We start from the raw sequence: 23,491 nt of genomic DNA, 5'->3' as shown, positions 1-23,491 counted from the left end.
TGTGGGGGAATTGGCAGCTGGACAACTCAGCATGTTAGATCTTATTCTGTGGGGATTCTACCATCTCCCCAAAACAAATGGTTCATGTGGACTTCTTCAGTCTTCTGAAGAAAAGGCATAGGAGAAAACACTCTCAAAACCATGCCCCAATGGTTCAGATCCCCAGTACAGCTCTCCCATATGATTATGAGGCATCCCAGAACTGCTAGAGGACCTGTGGGAGTAAGGGGACATACATGCATTTATGGTGGGAATGCCCAATAGTGGCTTGAATATGGTGTGCAGTGGCACTGGAAATGTTGACAATTGTGAATGAGCAGATGGACATCATCCCTCAACTGCTCCTTTTGAATATGTTTGAAGGTAATGATGTAAACATTAAATTCAAAGACTTCTTATTATTTTTGATTGCTACAGTTAGCCATTGCATAAAAGCAGAAGATGCTGGGGTGTGTGTGTTGGTCCTGGACATATGGTATTCTAATATATGGCATATAGCAGTGGCAAAATTACTGATGTATTATCTGTGGGTATTAAGGGGCCAGGAAGAAGCAGACAGATTTTACAACATTTGGCATTGCTTTATTGAATAATTCATAGTCTGGAAAAAGTCATCCTCCCTCACAACTGCCAAGATGTGTCCGGTTGATAGGCTGACTATTTCTGTGAAATTGTTGCTCTGGGCCTTGGTGGGGGGCACTTCATGCCTAGACCTGGGGAGCTCTAATCTGAATGCAGGAAAAGAGAACAGAGACTTGATCTACATTGGCCTGGTGATGGACTGAGATACTATTTATTGTATTCACTATAGGAAGGTAATATGCTCACTTGTATATTTACATACTGATGTTTTGTTTTATTTTTTAGTCTCTTGTTTGCTATTTTTTTAAGTTGATAAATAAAGCTTTTTGAAAAGCAAAAAATGAAAGGAAAGAAAAGGCAAAGGAGACAGTAATGAAATTTTAAGGCAGGAATGATTAACTTGTGGCTCTCCAGATGTTGGAGTCCAGTTCGCATCAGCCTGAGCCATCAAAGCCAATGGTGAGGGAAGATTATAGCTGTAGTCAGAAACACCTGGAGAAGAGCAACAGGTTAAGCCTCCTCTGTTTCAAGGTTTTAGTGGTAGCAAGACAGGCAGGCAAGTGTTGTCTGCTCTTAACTTTTTAATGATAAAATCATTTAATGGCACCATCATATTTTATACAGAGCTGCACATTTGGGCCATTGTGAAAATTCAAAATAACATAATTCATGCCAGGAATGTATGCTGCTTAGGAACTGGAATTTCACCTGTTACATAATGTGCAGATACAAATGCTTAATCATTGGGCCATAGAATTTGTCATAGGTGATGATCATGATAGAGTTTGCTTCCAAGAACAAATTTAACAAGGTTTGTTGAACGGGTCTATATAGTATCATAAGACAATATGTTTAATTCAGTGTTATGGATTCTTTTATGAATATTTTAATGGACACTGAAACAGCAGTGGCTACAATTCATTTTAAAAATAGAGTAAAATATGTTCTTATGCAAACTGATGTGTCTAAACTAAATAATGTCAAAAGTACCCTGTGGTATTATGGGATCAGATTTCCCCATGAATCTGAAAGTTATTTATTGGTTCTTACTAAATACCCAATTAGAATAACATTTATCCTTCTGTGATTTCAGCAGATGCTTCCTGCAGTTTCAGACAGCCATTACCGAAATGCCTCTATCAATTAAGGTTTTGCATTAACCCAGGAATGAGGGGACAGGGCAAAACACTTGGGTTAAAAGAGTAACACAACGTTACTGATTATTGAAATCAAAGGTGGGCAACCGGTAACCCTCCAAAAGGCATTGAACTACAGATGAATGAATGAATGAATCAAACTTTATTTTTACCCTGCCCTTTTTTCAAACTGGAACTCAGGGCGGCTTACAAATAGAACTACATGTAGTTAAAAACATACAAAAATATACAATTAAGATACAATTAAACTATAAGCAACCTTAAAACCGTGAAACAGGCACTTAAAATACTAAAATACTAAAAATAATACAAATAACAGCATAAAGCAATAAACAAACCTTGTAGAGCCCAATCCTAAACACCTTCTATCTCAAAAGCCTGTCAGAATAAAAAAGTCTTTACTTGCCGACGGAAGGATGGCAAGGAGGGGGCCATTCGTGCCTCCCTAGGAAGGGAGTTCCAGAATCTAGGAGCAGCCACCGAAAAGGCCCTATCTCGTGTCCCCACCAGTCGCACTTGTGAAGGTGTTGGGACTGAGAGAAGGGCCTTTCCTGAAGATCTCAGGGCCCGGGCAGGTTCATATAGGGAGATACAGTCTGACAAATAGCCTGCACCTAGGCCGTATAGGGCTGTATAGGTCAAAACCAGCACTTTGAATTGTGACCGGAAACAGACTGGCAGCCAGTGGAGCTGTTGTAACAAGAGAGTTGTATGGTCCCTGTAATCAGCCCCAGTTAACACTATGGCTGCAGCTCTTTGCACCAGTTTAAGTTTCTGAACAGTCTTCAAAGGCAGCCCCACGTAGAGCGCATTACAGTATAATAATAATAATAAAATTTTATTTTTAGGCCGCCTATCTGGCTGAATGAAAGGCCACTCTAGGCGGCGTACATAATTAAAAATACAACATATAATACAGTTTTAACATATAAAACAATTATAATCCACCAACCTACATCTATACACTGTAAACTAAAATTATCTAGGAGACTTGTATGCCCACTGAAACAACCAAGTTTTCAATCCTTGGCAGAAACCTACCAGGGAGGGGGCATGGCGAAGGTCGTATGGCCGAGAGAGTTCCAGAGGGTGGGGGCCACAACTGAGAATGCCCTCTCTCTGGTCCGCACCAGCCTAGCTGTCTTAACTGGTGGGACCGAGAGAAGGTCTTGTGAGGCAGATCTCGTCAGGTGGCATATTTGGTGATGCTGGAGGCGCTCCTTTAGATAAACTGGACTGACACTGTATAGGGCTTTAAAGGTTAACACCAACACCTTGAATTGGGCTCGGTACACAACTAGTAGCCAGTGCAAATCTTCCAGCACTGGGGTGATATGATCCCAGCGGCGGCTGTTTTTAATCAACCGTGATGCTGCATTCTGTACCAGTTGTAATTTCTGGACTGTCTTCAAGGGTAGCCCCACGTAGAGCGCATTACAGTAGTCTAAACGAGAGGAGACCAGGGCATGCACCACCCGTGGGAGCAGATGGACCGGAAGGTAGGGTCGCAGCCTCTGTATCAGACGTAATTGATACCAAGCTGCCCGGCTCACCGCTGACACCTGAGCCTCCATGGACAGCTGGGAGTCAAGAATGACCCTGAGGCTGCGAACCTGGTCCTTCAGGGGCAATCTAACCCCGTTCAGCATCAGGTCAATATCTCCTATCCTTCTCTTATCTCCCACAAGCAGTACCTCGGTCTTGTCAGGGTTCAGTTTCAGCCTGTTTCCTCCCATCCATTCACTTACAGACTCCAGGCACTTGGAAATAGTCTCCACAGCCAACTCCGGCGAGTTAAATGAGAGATAGAGCTGAGCGTCATCCGCATATTGGTGACACTGCAACCCAAATCTCCTGATGATAGCTCCCAGCGGCTTTACATAGATGTTAAACAGCATGGGAGAGAGGATAGAACCCTGTGGCACACCACACTTGAGAGGCCAAGGGTCTGAAACCTCCTCTCCCAATGCCACCCTCTGGTGCCTGTCAGAGAGATAGGAACGGAACCACCGTAAAACAGTGCCCCCAATTCCCATTCCCTCCAGGCGATCCAGGAGGATACCGTGGTCAATGGTATCAAAAGCCGCTGAGAGATCCAGGAGGACGAGGAAGGAGTGTTCTCCCCTATCCAACGCCCTCCTTAAATCATCCACCAGAGCGACCAAGGCTGTTTCAGTTCCATATCCAGTCCTGAAGCCCGATTGGAATGGATCTAAGTAATCTGTTTCCTCCAAGTGTGTCTGTAGCTGTTTGGCCACCACACATTCGATCACCTTGCCCAAGAATGGTAAATTGGAGACTGGGCGAAAGTTGTTTAAATCTTGGGGATCCAAGGAGGGTTTTTTCAAGATGGGCTTTATTACCGCCTCCTTGAGGGTGGATGGCAATGCACCCTCTTCCAAGGAAGCATTTACCACCGCCATGATCCCTTTGCTCAGTCTCTCTTTGCAGCCCACAATGAGCCACGTGGGGCAAGGGTCAAACAAACAAGTGGTCGTTCTCACAGTAGAGAGCACCTTGTCCACTTCCTCAGAGGGAAGAGGCTGAAACCGATCCCACTGGACCAGATCGCAACTGATTGCCTCTGGCCCGCTTCTTGTGTCCACGGCGTGCGGAATTATACTCTTCAGGCGATCGATTTTATCAGCAAAATGTTTTGCAAATGCGTCACAGGAGGCTTTAGAGTGCTCCATGGGTTCCTGGGCAGCTGGACCGACCAGGCTTCGGACCACTTGGAACAACCTCCGGGGACAACATTCTGCGGATGCAATAGAGGCAGCAAAGAAGCCTTCTTTGCTGCCTTTGTTGCCACTTGGTAGGCTGCTATTGCTGCTCTAACCACTGTCCGATCATCCTCGGAGCGAGACTTCCGCCACCGGCGTTCTAGCCGTCTCACCTCCTGCCTCAAACCCCGCAACCGTGGTGTATACCATGGTGCGGTCTGAGTTCTATTCAGGGGGAGAGGACATTTCGGAGCCACCCGGTCTATTGCCCCAGTGAGCTCCCTATTCCACTCTGTCACCAAGGTTTCGACCAGGCAGCCTTCAGACAGCTCCAAATCTCCCAGCGCATTCAGGAATCCAATTGGCTCCATCAGGCATCTGGGGCGGACCATCCGAATCGGTCCCTGTCCCCTGCGGAGGATGTGTGGCAATAAGAGGTCCATTTTCACCAGATAGTGATCTGACCATGACACGGGGTTCGAAGAAATAGCCCCTAAATGTGATGTAACTAAGGCATGCATCACCATAGTCAAATCAGACATTTCCAGGAACGGGCGCAGCTGGCGCACCAGTCTTAACTGGGCAAAAGCACTCCTGATCTCATTATCTCTGACTATTGGCCGTGCTGGCTAGGGCTGATAGAGTCCAACATCTGGAGAGCGAGTGGTTGTCGACCCTTGATTTAAAGGACATGTAACACTGTTATGTTTTAAACTATTGAACCCCATTCACTAGTCAGTCTGCTAATTTTTTTAAAAGTCCTCATGAAAATTTGTCAGAAGTTTACTGTGCATTTCTCTGTCATCATCATCATCATATTTGTGTACTGTCTGCAAGAACAATACATCACAAAATCAACAGTTCCAAGAATGATTTTGTATTGTAGCAATAAAAATAAATAGCATCAAATACATACATACATACATCAAATGTAACAGCAAATCAGCACTATAAATGTAGCAATATAACATCTCCTGGCAGTAGCAAAAACATGGGAGTTTGAACAGTTTCACCTTGGTCCTAGATGTTCTAGCCACTGCTGCTTTTGTCTGCTAGAAATTAGCCTGGAATCAAGTTAGTCTGATCCAATGGTCTCAGCTTCTATGAAGGATCACTGCCCTTTGGCATTGCTGTTCATACACAATTTTGCAAGCAGTATTCATTAATATAATACATTTTTGGAATGTATGTTGTTTTCACTGATATATGCATTTTTATGCACACTGTCCCCTGGATGAGTGTTGCCTGGAAACGTGGCATGTAAATATTTTAAAATATCAATAAATAAAATACATTATTTTTGTACGCATTTTGTACAATGAATTGCAAAGTGACTGTTGAAGGATAGCTGTGTTTTGGTTCATGTATTGTTCTGGGAAATGTGAATCAGGTAGGTGCACATTAAAACGTTTTTTAAAAAAATGTTTTTAAAGATGTTTTGTTTGAATATGTTTTAAAGTCTTTTGTTTTTAAGATGTTTTAGAGTGTTTTTAGTGTTTTTGTTTGTGCCTTGGGCTCCTTCTGGTGGAAGCATGAGATATAAATAATAATAATAATAATAAATAAATAAAATGTGGAGCAAACTGAATTTGTCTCCAATCAGTTTTCAAGCAGATACAACTGGGTCTGGCCTAAGCACCCTTTTTTCCTAGTTTGCATACTGTTTACTATAATGTTCTATATACACTTCATTCTAAGATTTAAATATCTGGGATATTTCCCTGCTGAGCAGGTCTGTTGGTAAATCCAGCAAATAACTAAATTCCCGTTAGCACAAAGAGAGAGAAATGTATTGGGTAAAGTGCCCTCTTTTCCAATTGCCGCTGCAAATATGGCACAAATTGTTTTTGGTGTGCAGGTGGTTGATTGTTTTTAATAAAACTGAACTTGTATCTCATTTTATTAAAATTTTATAAATTATTATATTTTTATTATAATTTCATCTTTTGTTTTGACCAAAGGGTCAGGACAAATAAACTGAACTGAATTGCATTGGGTACTTATCTTAGTAAAAAAAGAGCTTATTTAATGTCTGAAAGCTGGAGGAAATATTTATATTGGTTTCAAAAGGACAGAATTGCTGTCTACATTACAGGCCATTATGATTCTGTTTTTAAATATTTGTGCATTATTTTTAGAACTACCATTCTCCCTGGGCAATAATATTAGGAAAAATGTGACATTTAGGAGTGAAGTTTTACTTGGAGCTATATGATGTTTACATGATATGAGTCAGTATTAAGTAATTTACATTTGAAGCTATTTGTTCTTCTGCAAGCAGTAATCTTTCATTTCTTTTGGAGGGTGCTAGTATTTCCACAGGCTCAAGTAAAATGTCAATGTTTTCTTGAATGACACTGTCTACGGTTTGAAAAGTGGCAGCCTGTTGTTCTGTACACAGGCAAATTCATTTCACCTTTTAAGTTGAAAGAGGGTGTGAGAAGCTTGGAAAACGTTCTATGAAATGTCTTTAAAGGTCCCAATTGTTATTTGGCTGTAATATTTAAACTTATTGAAATATTAATACTTTAATCATGGAGATGTGGTCTCCAAAATAACACTTCCCTTTGAATAGTTAAAAGTCCTGTGAGGCAAAGGTAAGCAACCTTGCTTAGAACTAAAAACTGCCTTGAAAGGCTGTCACCAGTCAGTAGCTTTCGTCTGAGACTATTTATTGAGAAATGGTGTATTGAAATTACTTGCCAGACTGTAGTTTAAATATGACAAAGTTATCTGACAAAATTGGCCTGGTTTGCACATAACACTAAGCCATGGTTTGTTTAGTCAAATTGCTATTTGTTTGAACATTTCTGCACCCATCCCAGCAGACTAGCAACGTTTGCTTTCTGATAACAAACCACAATGTGAAGCCATGGCTTGTTGTTGGGTTATGAAGTGTGGCTAGTTTGGCACAATGTCTGAACCTAATAGTCTTGTTTAACAATGGTTTGTTTGGCCATACCACAGACACTCACTAAGCTGCAGAGGTATGAGGTAAGAGCAGCTGAAAAAACAACCAGGAGTGGCCTGTGTCACATGGCACTGCTGCAGATATTTTTAAAAGAAAAAGGCATTTGTCAATTCTTTGACATAAATTGCATTTTCAGGATACATGTATGCTAAAATCCCTAATTTCTTTGCCAATGGCTTTAAAAATGTTTGAGAAATTGAATAAAAATGGAAGTATTTAAAAATAGATCTTGATTCCATGGTAGAAATTATATTGTCAATTCCATGACAGAAATTATGGGTTGGATCTAGACTTGGTCAACCTTAGAAACCCATTGAAATCAATGAAAGTTAGTTGTGACTAACTTGTTCCATTGATTTAAGTGGGTTTGCTCTAAGCATGACTAAGTCTGGATACAACTCTGCATTTCCAGGAGGCATATTTGCAGTTCAGAATGCTTGATTCCCTGATGATGAAAGGGACAGGTATTCCAGCTAATCAAAAACTCAGTCATGCCATCCAAGGATCCATTTTTAGAACTTTTATGTAGGGTGCCTCCAGACTCACTATTTTACAGGAGGGATTCAAGCACATACTGGAAATTTGGGTTTGCACAATTAAAGTGGATTAAAATGCTCCATTGCTCTAGCATCACGGTGGTGAACTACCAGCCCTTTGGCTAATCTTGGCCCGTGAGAGGTCCAAATTGGTCTGTAAGGCCATTTTCTCCAAACCACACCCACCTGTCAATCAGCTGTTGTCCTATGTAAGCATACTGGTGGGAGGGTGGGGCTCAGTTCTACATTGGTTGTGGGTGCCTGTTCTCAGCAGTAATCAGGCACCTGTAGCCAATGCAGCAGGATTAAACCTGCTCAGTTTGGCTCTGCATGCCTGTTCCCAGTACAAGAAGCACTTTGCCAACCCTATGATTGGCACTTCCCAAAGCGCTGAGCACAGGGCTAGCAATGGATGGATACTGCAACTTTCGTGAATTACTTTCCTTACAGTATGTCTAAGATCTATGAGTAGTTACCTCAACTTGGGTGTTGTGAAAGTGTAGATAAAAAGAGCTATACTGGCAAACACTAAAGAGCTGTTATTTCTCACATGCACTGTAATTCATATGCCATCTATAAACAAGTTGAGGCGCTCATGAAGAAAAGGGTTAGATTACAATATGTTCTTTTAAACCTTTTAACAAATTTACCTCTCTGAAGTCTGGCCTTTCACTGCCTCTTACAAATTTGTGAGGTTTTTAAATCGAACCTTAAGGAAATGCAGACAGTCAATGCACAATCACATGCAGTATGCATTGATTTGCTGTAGAGGATTTATGAAGTCGTTTTCCATTACGGGAAAGCTGCAGGAGCACAAAGTTGACTAGCTCGATCTTCCAGTAAAATTGGTCCTTCTAAAGGAGCCTTACTGACAGTAAAGAAAAATGAACTCCTATATTTAGAACTGGGGGGAGGGGGGAGAGGCAGGCAAGACATATGTTTCAGCCATGAAGCTTTCCTTCACTGTCCCACCATGATGACTCCATGATATCACTTTGGCAATTCTGGACTGAAAAGGAAACCCAATAATTGTTTGCTATCCTGATGAGATTGCTCAGAGAGATTAAGCTAAGTGCCAGGATTACTCTGTGATGGAAGTATCTATTAAGCAATGTCTATCTAATCCACCAATATGACTGCAACCCACCAGTCATGTATTGTGGCTTGCTAGATGCTTGATGATGTCTGTTTTAGCAGATCCAGGCAGGCAGCAAATCCCAGGAGATTCCAAGTTTCTGGTGGACCACCAGAAGTGAGATGTGGTCTGCTTTTCACTTGATAGGTTACAAGTTGTGCCTGCCTTTATTAAACCAAATAGATGGCCATCAAATATCTGTGTTCTAGCTAGGGAATATTTTCTTGTGTACCACCATTTCTCTTCTCTACTATTGGGTTTACTGCTTCATAAATACCAGCCACACATTGTATATTTATGTTCTTGGGCATCTTCACACAACATCTTATAGTGACAGTCATCCACTCAACCACTTGTACAGAAAAGCATGAGGTTTTCTTCTTCTGCAAACAACCCAGTCAGGCCATATCTATCACCCTGTATGAATTCAGTCGCTATGCAGATATATCGTCCATACATGCTACTTCGTCGCTATCTGTGCCATCTCTTCTCACCTTTTCAAAGTGGGGGTGCTTTAAAAAAAATGCAAACACCAATCCCTGCTTGAATTACAATGGCTGTCCCAGCTCCCCTTTGAGCTTGCTTGGACCCAAACTGGGGCTTGTACCGTGACTCTACAAACATTTGAAGCCAGGGAATGTGAGAATAGCAAGAAGCAGGAATGGGTGAGATTGATTCAGTTCACTTTTCATGCTGAATTTATCAAATTTGTACTTTCTGAAACAATATGAGAACCGAAACACAGCCATCCTTTGAAATTCGCACTAGTCTGTATTTTGCGATGCAGTCCTCCAACCAATGTTTACAACAATGCGTATATTAGAGGAATGTGCATAAAAATGAATGCATGAGTGAAAATAACATGCAAAAAGGCATTATATGACAAGAAATGGCTGGCAAAAATGTATATAAGTCAAAACGGCCAACAAAAATGTGTCTATTAGGAGGAATTTGCACTAAAATACTGGAGAATGTTCATGAGGTTTTTTTTAAAAAATCACAAATTGCTGCAGAAATAGGGAGAACTGAATTTAAGATTGGACAAATGAGAAACTGAGAGAACTGAAATTGACAGATCCATCCATCCATCCCTAGCAAGAAGAGACTGTGTGGAGCTGCCACACACTACATTTGGACATGTCCCCAAGGGAAACTATCAACAAGCAGCCACTGAATGCTATCCCCGTTGCCAGCAAGTTCTGCTCTCACACTGTCTACATTCTATAGCAGAGGTTCCCAAGCGGTGGTCCGTAGATGAGCTTCATGGTGGTGGTCCTCAGTGTGTTTTTGAAGAGCAGTAGCAATAGCAGCGGCTGCTCTGACATAATGTAAGCCTGGGCTTTTCACATGGCCAGGGTCACTGACATACAGGTGGAATGGGTAAATCTTGAGCCTGACCTCCTGAAATTTCTGTGAATGAACTAGCCTAGCCTAGCCTAGCTGCTCCCCGCCTTTCAGTGAGGTCAGAGCTGTGAGCCTGGGCTCCAGGAACTGCTAGGAGCCCTGCATGCCTTCCTACCAAATCCTGATTGCCCCTACTCAGGAAAGCTAGTAGTGGAGGCAACTGCAGCTCCTCTTCTCCGTGATGCAGTGAGCCGACTGGTCAGATGGGATCTTGTCTCCATCCTTCTTTCCACTGCATGGCTGGGTGGTGGTGGTAGAAGGAGCAGGGTGGGATGGACTGTGCTGAGTGGTATTTGTTGGGTGAGGAAGAGAGGGGGATTATAGTGTGCATCAGGCAGTCCACTCCCCCCCCCACCGAGTGAGAGGGAATGCTGGCTTATGCCACAGGGTGCCCAAGAAGAAGTCTCCTCTTTTAATTTTGGTTTGCTGTTTTGCCATCCTACCTCCCCGATGCTCTTGAAACTTCCCCATCACTGCCCAAACTTTTGCATGTTTACTCAGAGGTAAGCCCCACTGTATTCAATGAGACTTACTCTCGGTAATATAGGACTGCAGCAGCAATCTTTGAGAGATGGGCTTTACCTGCTAAGTTTTTTGTTGGTTATGTACCCATTATGTTAGCTTTTAGCTTTCTTTCAAGGAGCTCATGGTTCTCCCCCTCCCCAGTTTTTCCTTACAACAGCCCTGGGAGGTAGGTTAGGCTGAGAGAGAGTGACTGGCCTAAGATCACCCAGTGAACTTTATGGCCAAGTGACAATTTGAACCTGGTCCTGGCTCAATATCCTTCCATCTTACTCCACATTCTTGAAAAGAAGATGCAGGAATGAACAAGCTGGCAGGGTGGAGATACTTCTCCCCCCACTCTCCGAGTTGAAAGCTTATTCGGCCCCTTGTTAACACTATTCTGTAGCATTAAGACAAACAATTTAGGTTGCAATCCTATATGCACTAAGGCTGCAGGCAGTCCTATGCACCTCCCATTGATCTTGGTGGGTCTTACTTATGAGTAAATGTTCATGAGATCAGCTGCATGATGAGGTTTAGAAGAGATAAAAGATTAAGTTTGGGAGGGAAAGGACAGAAAAATAATTAAGTGGTCCTCCGACCCTCAGCCATTTTCAAGTGTTCCATGGGGGAAAAATGGAAACCACTGTTCTGTTTGCATGTTTTGGCACATTTTGACCCCAAATGTGAGATAGCCTGTTCTCTCTAAAGTCAGGCAGTAAACACCTTTCAAATATTTTGGGTATGTTTGCCCGGTGGCATCATTTGGTCAGCTCTATTGATTTCCCATGAGTAAAAGGTATTATTTTGTATCTCTATAGCAAAATGTTTACTGCATTAAAGGCCATTTTAGCTGATTAGTGATATTCATATAACCCAGGAATGGGGGAGAAATCATAACATTGTAGCTAAGTGAAACGCAGCTATGTACTATGAGGAGAAACATTATTAAGTAACTAATAAAGATTCTCAGAGGTAAACAAACTGATATTTCAAAGCATTTTCAATTTTGTATGCAGAGCTTGGAAAAGTTACTTTTTTGAACTACAACTCCCATCAGCCCATTCCAGTGGCCATGCTGGCTGGGGCTGATGGGAGCTGTAGTTCAAAAAAGTAACTTTTCCAAGCTCTGTTTGTATGTCAGGTTTAAGTTGTCTTAGAGCCCCTTTTATGCTATTGATGAGGTCCACATTTTGTGATATTATTTAAGGAATGGGGAGATTCTGTATATATCCACTCTCCTCACTTACACATATGGCAGGTTTGGCCATGAGACAGTGACTGGCCCAAGATCACCCAGTGAACTTCAACGCTGAGTAGGGATTTGAACCTTGGTTTCCCAGGTTTTAGTCCAACACTCTAACCACTATACCACACTGGATCTCACCACAATGACTACAACTGGAAAGGGTTCCCAATTGTTTGCTTGGTCATAGAAAAGCAAAGATCTCCACGTACCTGTGGGAGTGTTCACTGTTGCCTTTCAGTACTGAATATAGGAGTCCTGTGCATGTTTGTGACCTTGCTGCTAGTATTTAGGGATTGCAATCCTGGGTATAGTGGAACTAAACCTAGGCCCAGTGACTTACTGAAAAGATAAATCTGGACCCATGATTACAGTCCTGTATATGTTTGTTTTGTTTTCCATCAGAATTTTGGTTTGTTTGTTTTTTTCTTTTTAAACAACAAAACAAAATCCTGAGACTACTACTACTTACTTTTTTTGCAGGCATAACATGTATCAATTAGTAATATATTAGGATGATAGCACATCGTGTTGATAAATACATTTTCTCTCTGATCTGGCATGGTACAATCCAAGGCAAAATTCTGCTACTACAGTCCAGATGAACTGAACAGGGATTGCTAAGGAGCAAAGCACTGTGGGATTGCATTCCCTCTTTCCCTTGGCTGTTGCAGCAATATTTGTGTGGCACCAGTGATAAACTGAGAGCATCCTACAAGGCACATCATGTTCCTGCATCTGTAAAATTTATTCCTTAGATGCTAGGGTCAACCCCCAATAGCTGTAGATAGCAAGAAATAAATCGAAATTTGTCAGGGTTCAGCCTGTGAAGTGCTTGGGCTTGCAGACTAGAAGAGTCACTTGTAATATATGTTTATTTTCCCATCAACATTTAAGTTTGGTGTCCGTTTGTTTCTTTAAAACAATGGGGGCAACGGTATTGATGCATGTCAAATGAAAAGTGACATGAGCACATCCTTCTTTTTCGTTTGTTTTTGTAATCTAATGGGGTTTGGCACATCATTCAAGTTCGAATGTGTCAGCATCTTCCCGTTTTTCAAGGGTGGTGAAGTCAGCTTTATAAATTCATTCAGCATTGGTAAGCAAAGCAGGGCCTTACCTTCTGGAGTTTTTCCTACCAACTCCCTACCATTCTTGATTGACACAAGTGAAAAAACCAAATCCATATCATAGACAATGTGAAGTACTTTTTGCAAGAAAGCCCTGACGTGTTTTGATTTTAAACAGCAAGCATTGCAATTAGTGGAGGTAATTCATAGTGTGTGTGTCTTAAAGTTATACAATCACATTGTGTGGTTACTCATAGGAAAATTAATAACCATACAGCAGCTTATTTTTAAAAAAGATTTCCCTTGGCTTAGAATTGGTTTGAATGCGAAATCTTTCATTAGGTTTGTATCCAAAGATGTCATTGTGCTTATGAAATGCCTTCCACACATGCAGCAGAACTTCTTTTTCTTCTTCCTCAACTCCCCCCCCCAAATTTGCTCTGAAGAATTGGGGGACATCCAGAACATATTTGGGGTAGAGATGTGAATGCCCAGGGAAAAAAACATAGACATTGGGAGGAAAGCCATTTTTTCTGTTTTCCCCCTCAATTTTTCCATTTTTCCCTAGAAAATTTGGAAAAAATGAGGGACATGGAAAAATTGGAAAGCCCCCCCAAACCTTGTTCTTTTTTTCACTTTTCCCTCCATTTTTTCTTCCAGGCATTCACAACTCTAATTTGGAGGGGATGCACGGGGGAAAGAGAGAGAGGAGAAATTCCATTTCATAAGTGGAAATTCTTCCACGAGTATAGTGACTTTGTTGGTGTTTTGCTTCTTTTGTCATTAAATGGGTGTTACAGTCCTAACTAGTCCTGTAAGAAATCCTCAAGGCCCATTTGCCTTCAGTTTGTCATGTCATCTTCTGCTGCATTTTTATGACACTCACTCCATATCTGCACACTTTGTTGAAGATGAAAAGAAGGGAGAGGGTTTGATGATGAGCAGAGTTGTAGTCGTCTGGGGTCTCAGTGAGTCTTAGATCCTTACTTTTTTGGGATCAGGGACCCTACTGGATCCCTATGTTTCTAGCAGCCTATGAGCCAATCAGCATGAAAGGGGAGTGTGTTACTGAAGACACTGAGAAGAGACTTCTAACATGTTTCCTTGTGCTTTCCTGCTGATTGGAAACAATCAGAGTGAAAGGAAGTGAGTCAGCCACTGCAAAGACTCTTTTCAGTAGCTAACACTGTCCCCTTTCTTACCATTTGGCTCCTAGGTACTTCTGTTGTTGTGGGAGAAGGCATTAACAAGGATTTCATTTTCAACCCAGCAGCACAAAAGGGAGGGAGGTGACATGGCTGTGACTGTAATAAACAGAACCTGCTCTTCTGAATTTGCCACTACACTATTGATTGTGAAAGAAGCTCCACCATTGTTCCAGTTTCCAGTTGCTTCTGACATTAGACTGTTCTACGGCATTCAAAACTATCAATACTGGCTAGAGATGGGGAGACAATTCAATTCAGATTGCATTTAAAGCTGAATTTATCCAGTTCACACTTTCTGAAACAATATGAAATCCAAAACACAACCATCTTTCAAAATTCATACTCTCTAAATTTTGTGATGCATATAGTAGGGAAAGTGTGCATAAACATGAATATATTAGTGAAAATTGTGAAGCAACTGCAGACATTCCTGGATGAGACTGATTCACTACAATGTGGGTTCAGGTCTGGTTTCAGAGCTGAATCAGTCTTGGTCACCCTGATGGATGCCTTTTATCAAGTATAGGACACCCTGATACTGATAGAGGGTAACAGGGAACCAATACAAAGGAAGTGGAGTAAGCATTCATCCTGATTTTATTGGACAATGCTTACATAGAATTTAGATTATATCCAGACTTCATCGAGCATTTGTTCTGTTTCTGTTGGTGGTGGTGGGACGTTCTATGGCAGTGAACATTCATCCTGATTTGCTTATGGGAGCTGCATTCCCCATCACATTTCCACCTGCAAAAAATCAATTTCTTGTTTTTTAAAACAAAGTGGATTTTTTACATTAGGATGGAGAACCTTTGACCCTCCAGATATTGCTGAACTACAACTCCCAGCAAGCATGGCCAATGGCCAGGGATGGTGAGAATTGTAGTTCAACTCTGTGCTAGGGTGACAGAGCAATTTAATCCACTTTTATTGAGCAAACCTAAATTCCCCAGTATGCACTTGAATCCCTCTTGCAAATTCCTGACAGTCTGGAGGCACCCTAACAGTGAGAAGAGAGAGAAAAGAGTTTTTAAAACAGAGGTATTCCAAATCTATCTGCAGTTCTACCACATGGCAATATTGCCATCCTCCACAACTATGATTGAAATGCACTATCCCATCTGGAAAGAAAACTGTCACTTCAAACTGTTTACACTCTGATTCACAAAATGAATAATCTTTAGTGACAACATTACAGTGTAATTAGCTGTTTCAATCCAAGAATGATGCTATCATAAGAGTGGTATAATGTAAAAAATGCACTCATATATGGAAAGATTCTGGTCTCTGACAATGTGAGACTTCATACTTGGTTGGGATTGTTATTAGGAACATCTTTCTTTACTATTTTTCAATGGAAGATTTATTTTAAAGTATGGCATGGTTTGCAAAAGCACCCATTTTGTATTGCTAGCCAAATCTTTAAAAAGCAAATAAAAATGTAGCCTGTGGCAGAATTATATTTCAAAGTTTATGTTGATTATATTTTGAACTCTGAGACAAGGGTTATATATGGAATATACCATTTCTAGCACAATAGCACTCTGATTCTTGATTGGGTTTTAGAGATTGGTTTTCATTCTGCAGCTAATATTACTAAAATAAAGTGATTTTCCCATTTCTTTTCCCTTTGTGTGTTATATACGATTTGAAGGTATACTCAGCTAGATGACTTGTTTCATCCTGCAAGTTCAGCTAACCAATCTATTCACAAATGCTTCTTTGGAGGGATGAAAGAATTCATGTTTGCATCAATGACCATAGTTAAAGTATGTGAAAGATCAATGACCATATGGCATGATGGCTAATATTTTTTAATTGACTATCTATTATGAAAACACACCCATAAAATGATAATGTCAAAAAAGAGACCTGGATGATGCATTTCAGCACCGAGCCCTCTCCATGGTACTTTCAATCTGCTGAAAATGGGCACACATTTTGGCACAAACCCAATCTGATTTTGTTTGTCTTCAGTAGCTTATCAGCAAATGTGCACTAAGATGGTGAATGGGTGGTAGGTGTAAGAAAACAGTTAGTGGTTCTGGGAGAGCTCAAAGAAGTGATGAGGAGGGACCCTAGTGGGCAGATACATACAGACAGTTCTGAGATGTGTGTGTGGATATGACTGTCTTACCATGAAGCAATTACTTTAGTTGCTAGATTCCAGAGCAGATGCCATTTTCCTGTTTCCTCTCACAATCTACATCAGGGATAGGGAACCCGTGGCCTTCCACATGCTGTTGGGTTCCAACTCCCATCAGCTCCAGCCAGCATGACCAATGGTCAAGGATAAGTATAGTTGTCCAGCAACATCTGGACCACAGTTCCCACATCCATGATCTACATGCTCAGAGGAGGTGCAGTCATGTGTGTTCTTGACTTTTTGCTTCCAATATCTATGACCACCAAAGTATGTGGCAACTCTTTGGGTGGAAGGCAGAAAATAGCACTGAGTGAAGAGCTGACTCCAACAGCCAGGCACAATAACCACTCTGTGCCACCACTCTTTGCCTGGAGTTCTCATTATAGTATTTAGGTTGATTTAACATTCATGCTAGTCACATGGCCAATGAATGAAGCAGGCTTTATAACCTTTGTTGGATGGTCATAAAGGCATGCATTGTTTTGCTTAAAAATAGGCAACAGAGGTAGTGAAGATGAGGAGAACGGGAGTTTTTTCCCTGTCTTTTCTGATTCTAGCTGAGAGGTATACAAAAAGGAATAATGGTGAATAAGTTGGCTTCTTACACAGAGAAGGCTAATTAGATTTTAGGAGCTTGAAAAATAACAAGCATTCAGATAATATGAAATCAAATGAGACCATGATGAACTGCATGACAAATATTCAAACTGAAAAAAGCACCTCCTTTGATGTATAGTGCTCAATAAAGATTTGTGTCTGCTTTTGGGGAAACAAATATAATGGACATAGTTTATTCAAGGGTTAAAGTTAAGGATGCACATGCAGTTTTGAATTTCCACTATTGTAATTGACTCTCAACCTAGATAATTTTTGTTTTGTTTTGTTTACACATTTATAAATCTGGCGAAGGTCATATTGCCAGTTGGACTACAGATGTGTGGAGTATTAAGTGTTAGTAAATAGTAATAAACAGTAGGAAAAGCACTGTTCTTCTTGTCAGTTTGGAGTGGCATAAAATGTAGCTAGAAATAAGTTCCATTGAGTTCAATAGTGCTTAGTTCCCATGTAAACAAATTCTAGCCTTACACCTGGTTTGCATGCCACAGCAGACCAGAGCATGGGTTATTGTGACTGCACAAACCTGCTGACTCCTGAGGAGGAGCTTGCATCCACTGTGCTCATCCCTGGGCTTTTTAGGTCAGTGCAAAGGCTAAGCCAAGGTTGAGCTTAGTGTGTCATCCAAACCCAGGTCTCCCCTCCTTGACCATGATCTGTAACCATAGGACAATCCTTGGTTGCAGTTCATGGTTAAGAAGATGAGAACTTAATTATATCTCAGTTTCGGATGGCACACTAAACACTGACTTAGTTACTGTGGTGACCAAAAAAGCCATAAGGAAAAGCAAAGCAACTGTAATCTCCTCCTTGGGAGCCAGCAGATGTGCCATTCAAACATGGCCCTAGTGTGAATATTCATGTTTGGCACCACCCCTTATTCCTTCTACTCCAGCTCCTGATGCTTTAGTGATTTTTCCCCCTCTCTGGAGGTGGCTGTTGGTTCCTTCTTCCCAGATTAGTTCCACAGGAATTCCCACACAATCAGGGATCACTAGAACTGGGTTCCATTACAGTATCTCCTAGCCAATCAGATGTGACTATGTTATGATATCTCTGAGAGTGAGGACCGGTAAGAGCAAGGCAAATGAATAAGGAAACAGTTCCTTTTTCATTTCCCTCCAGTTTTCACAAGTAGTGCTGAAAAGTCACTGTGAAGGGGAAATTTTGTTGTCAATAATCATGAAAAAACTGACTAGTTTTGGCTCAGCTTTAGGAATTACCAGTAAACATGGAACATACCAGTAAACATGGAAATAGAGAAACCAAATGTGTACTATGTGTATTTGAGATCAAAATATGTCATCATAGCCATGACGCACAATGATAATAACAAGTTAAGTGACAGCAAATGTTAGAATAGAGTATGAGGGTAGTAAAGATATATAGCTAGAACATATTTGAAGCAAACAACAATTCTTCCCCAGCAGGACTGAACAAAGAAATGTTGCTGTCCTTAGGTAGTACATCAAACAGCACCCCCAGCAACACATGGGGCATCAAACCCAAGGCTGACCAAGTTGTTCTGGCACCTGAGACAGAAAGTTCCACAGGCACCTCTCCTTAGAAATAAAAATACAGCAATAATAAATTAATAATGAATTAAAAACTAACAGCTTTTATGATGCCCAAAATCATCTGCCTGAGGAAGCCACCTCACTCTGTTCAATGGTAGGGCCAGATCTGTTTCTCAGAAAAATCTAATATATTCACTAATAGGCAAAAAAACCCTACAAACCCTTGTGGTTTAAGAACATGCCTATAGCCAACAGATATGTCTATCAAACTTTAGAAAGCAGGGAAATTGGGCAGCTATAGTGAATGCACCAGGGGAGGAGGAGACCTGACCACCTCTCAGAGGTATTGTACTATCAAAAGTCAAACACAATTTGGGTTGGTGTTTCACAGTCCCATCCACTTCCTGTTTAGCTTGGAAGAATTTGGTAACATGCCTCTGAGCATATGGTGAATGGTGGGAAAACTGATGGCATAGGTAAAACTGACCATAGGGGAGGAGGAGGGGGAGGCGAGAGTAGGGGGAAGGAGGAAAGAGGGGAGTGTAGAGGGAAGGAGGAAAGAGGGGAGCAGAAGGCAGGGTATAGAAAGGAGGAGATAAGATGGGGAGGGGAGGTGTGAAAGAAGGGGTAGGGAAGGGGCAAAAGGGAGGTGATGGATGGAGGAGGAGGGGAGGACAGGTTTGATTATTTGCATGCTTATTGAGTTCAATGAGATTTACTCACGTGCAACCATGCTTAAAAATGACATGGACTGCCTTCAAGTCAATTCTGAATTATGGTGACCCTATGAATAGTGTTTTCATGATAAGCGGTATTCAGAGGTGGTTTACCATTGCCTTCCTCTGAGGCTGAGCGGCAGCGGGGCCCAAGGTCAACCAGTGAGCTTCATGGCTGTGTGGGGATTCAAACCCTGGTCTCCCAGGATTGTAGTCCTAGAATAGGTAAAACTGACTGAGGGGGAGGAGAAGGGAGAGGGTGGAGGAAGGAGAAGAGGGAAAGGTGGAGGAGGGGGAAGAAGGGGATTGGAAGGGGATAGGGAGGGGAAGGGAGGGGTGAAGGAAAGGGGAGAGAAGGGGCAAGAGGGAGGAGATAGAAGGGAGGAGGGGAGGGCAGGTTTGATCATTTGCATATTTTTTAGGATTTATTCCTGTGCAATCATGCTTAGGATAGGTGAAACTGACCTGGGGAAGAGGCAGGGAGGGGAGGAGGGGGTGGAGGAGGGGAGGGAGGAAGAGGGGAAGAGATTAGATGGGCAGGCACTACACAGAGGGGAAGACCCTTTCCTTTCCAAAAGGAAAACATTGTGAACAGTATCATTTTTTGTCAGTGTTTCCCCCACCTTTTTATTCTACAGCAGGCACATGTAGCCTCCCACCCAAATTTAAACCAAAGCTGTCACTGGCTACATCCACATCAGACCTTTATTTCACTTTAGACAGTCATGGCTTCTCCCAAAGAATCCTAAGAAGTGTAATTAGTGCTAAGAGTTGCTAAGAGATGCCCTGTACCCCTCACAGAGCTTCAATTGGAGGGGCTTACTGTTAAACCACTCTGGCCACTGGAGCTCTGTCATGGGCATAGGAGTCTCCTCTCAGGACTCCTCACAAACTACACTTCCCAGGATTCTTTGGGGGAAGCCTTGACTGTCTAAAGTGAAATAAAGGTCTGGTGTGGGTGTGGCCCACTGATTATCCAAGCCCAGAAGCTGTGACTGTGGCTTTTAGAACACTGACAGTTCTTACTGAGCATGCCCAGTCTTATCATTGAGTTCAATGCTAAATTTCTTCAAGTAATTAAAAATAAGCCATGCATTTTTTTTTAACTTTTAAGCTGCAGACAATGAAGGTCGGAGTATGGGGCAAGGTCAGTAATAGGATTACAGGTCCTCTGTGAACATGGCTGATTTTTAATTAATTTCAACAGATTATGAGAACTCTGACCAAAAAAAATCCAAAAGGGATCTGGTTTCTCTCTTGCTCTTTTTACACTTTGAATTCTCAATTCTCTCTGACTGTTTTGTGTATCACCATGAAAATTTATTAAGCAAGCGTTTCTGAGTTCAGGACTATAAATTTTGTAAGGTTTTGTTTTGAAATGAGCTTATGGGAAGGATCAGAATGGCATGGGGGTATTTTCAATTTAACATTGCAAAATGTGAAAAATCCATACTGACTCTCATGGCTATGTAATAAATGTTGTTCCCATGAATTCCAAAATGTACTGTCCAGATCTTTTGAATCAACAACGGAGCCTCAGAAAGGATGCCTCTGCCGTCCATTAATCCTGTGTGAAAATAGGAGCCATCTTGGGCCCTATGATTGTCAGTGAGGCCTTGTCGGTGGTGCTGCCACTGGGAGCTGTCTATTGGCGTTGACCTATGGCAGGGTCTTTTCAGTGCCATTCCTGGTTTGAAGGATGCCCTCCCTGGTGAGGTTTGTCTGTCTTTCTCATGATTGACTTCCAGGAGGAATTTAAAAACATTCATGTTTACTTAGGCATTTGATGGCTGAAAGCTACGGTTCCCAACAACTCTGAAATCACTAGCTGAGAGAATGTCTTAAACTGTTTTTAGAATGCCTTTAAAAATGTTTTTATTATTGACGTGTTTGCCATCCTGGGCTCCTTTGGGAGGAAGATTGGGATATAAACTAAATAAATATATAAAACTCCAGATCTGAAATGCTGTTCTTGTCTTCTACTGGTAGACCATAAAATGCAGAGGCACTTGCTAACTGCTGACAACTATCTATTAAGCTGCACTTCTCTTTTTAATTGTGCTGTCAATAGATGTATATATACATCCACAAACATTCCATAATGTATGAAAAATTGCTCCCTTCAAATTCTCATTAAGAGTGTAAGATTTAAATGGATGCTTACTGCTGAACAGCAAAGCAAAAGCATCCATTGAAAAAAGTTTGTGTTCAAACCCAACATAATGTATGTTAGTGGAAGGCCGACATTGCCACAGGGCCCTATAAAATCCTATCTTCTAGAAGTTTATTAACGCAAACAGAAATACAAAAGCTAATGATAACGCTTATGATTCATAAGTTATACAAAGTCTAACTGTCTTAGACCACAGCTGTCTAAAAAAGGAACCATTGTTCCCCTCGGACAACCTTCTGCAATTAGGAATAATACCAATCAGCCTCTTTATTTTAGTATTCTGTGTGGCAGTGCAGTATTACATAATCCTTGCAATTTTTCTGTACACTTTTTTTTACTGTTACCTTAAGGCAGCCTTTCCCACCGGGTACCCTCAAGATGTTTTGGGCTACAACTACAAGGGACCAGATTGGGGAAGGATGCTTTAAGACTTTCACTGAGACATGCGGTACATCATCTGAATTCAAGGAGCTCATTCAGGCAAGGTGAAGAGCTTATGCATCCCTGTTGCATTGCCTCTCCCCCTATTGGTAACTGGCAGTGGCCTGCCTGTTGGGAAGCCAGGTAAGCAGCAAAGCCCCCACCCCACCCTGCCCCACCGCTACCAGAAGGTGTCTGCCCGAAGCAGGGAGCCTTTTGTATTTGGGGAGACACCCTACACATTTTACAATCCTGGAAAATCCCCACTGCCTCCCCCATGTTTAATTTCCCTTAATGCCTGAAGAGGGCTATGATGAACACCACATCTGGTTTGACCCTTTGTGACATGACATGCTTGTAATGATGACCAAATTGAATACTTGGGATGAATCCCAGACTACTGCCATGGAGTGATCATTGTTGGTCTTGGGCAAATCTCTCTCTCTCTCTCTCTCTCTCTCTCTCTCTCTATCTCAGCTGGAAAAAATGGAAATAACAGTGGCACAAGATTCTTTTGCAGATATATAGTTTAAAAAAAAGTACAGCAGTTTGAGAATTCATAGTGCCATATAAATGCTGCACAGTCAATATATATACTGAATGAGTCTTCCAATGGTTAATGGCTCCTGGCTGCATATAATGAATAAAATTCTGCTCAGATTATCAAACGGGATGCTTAAAATGTGGAGAGTCATTGCCTGCTTGCACCCACCACAGAGGCATTGACTCTTTACACTACACATGTAAAAATTATATCTGCAAAGGCACTAGACAGAAGAATACCAATTCTCTATCCTTCCAACAGGGCCACGTTTGTCCACCCCCATTTGGAGTAAACCTTGGGAGACTTTTTATTTGGGAAGAGGGGAGCAATGTTTTGCCTGTGTGTGGCCAATCAAAGGAGGGCACGCCCCTGCCTTTATATAGGGCAGCACTGCCCCTCTATGACATTTGCAGCATCCCACCCACCTCCCAGGCTTGTTTTCCCATTTCTCCCAAACACAACTCTGCCTAGACATATTTATTTTCAGTAAGCACTAACTCTTGGCCTGTGACTCATTTGAAAGTAGAACTCTGAGACGGAAGAAGTCCTGTCGTAGGGAAACGTGTGCACATGAGTGCGAGCACACACACAGCAGCTACTGTAATCAAATGATTTAGCAAATTTTAGTACTGAAGAGGGGTTTTTTTGCAGAGCACTGTAGGTTTTCTTAATAGATTAAAATGCTTCCATATTTACATTTTATTACACATTCTTCTTATATAGAAGACACCAAGAATGAGAAACATATCATGTAGAAATAAGATGTGATGGATAATTACAATTTTAATAAGAATGCAAATTAAGGTGAAATTTAAAGATCTCAC

At 41.6% G+C, this 23,491-nt stretch overlaps 1 protein-coding gene across 6 annotated transcripts in view; it reads right to left on the bottom strand.

Moving 5' to 3' along the window:
- The window catches only part of GABRG3 (gamma-aminobutyric acid type A receptor subunit gamma3), a 555,379-nt gene that overhangs the window by 36,915 nt on the left and 494,973 nt on the right, over positions 1-23,491 (bottom strand). The window contains exon 7 of one of the 6 annotated variants that reach the window (XM_061626953.1): positions 15,212-15,283. The exons of the other annotated variants lie outside the window; for them this stretch is intronic. Within the exon in view, the coding sequence (XP_061482937.1) occupies positions 15,237-15,283 (47 nt within the window). The 3' untranslated portion in view covers positions 15,212-15,236. Of the gene's footprint in view, positions 1-15,211; positions 15,284-23,491 lie in introns of those variants that run through there. 6 annotated transcript variants of the gene reach the window in all.

This window comes from Rhineura floridana, chromosome 5 (assembly GCF_030035675.1).
Source record: "Rhineura floridana isolate rRhiFlo1 chromosome 5, rRhiFlo1.hap2, whole genome shotgun sequence".
Lineage (NCBI taxonomy): Eukaryota > Metazoa > Chordata > Lepidosauria > Squamata > Rhineuridae > Rhineura > Rhineura floridana.
This window is presented reverse-complemented; position numbering and strand designations above follow the sequence as displayed.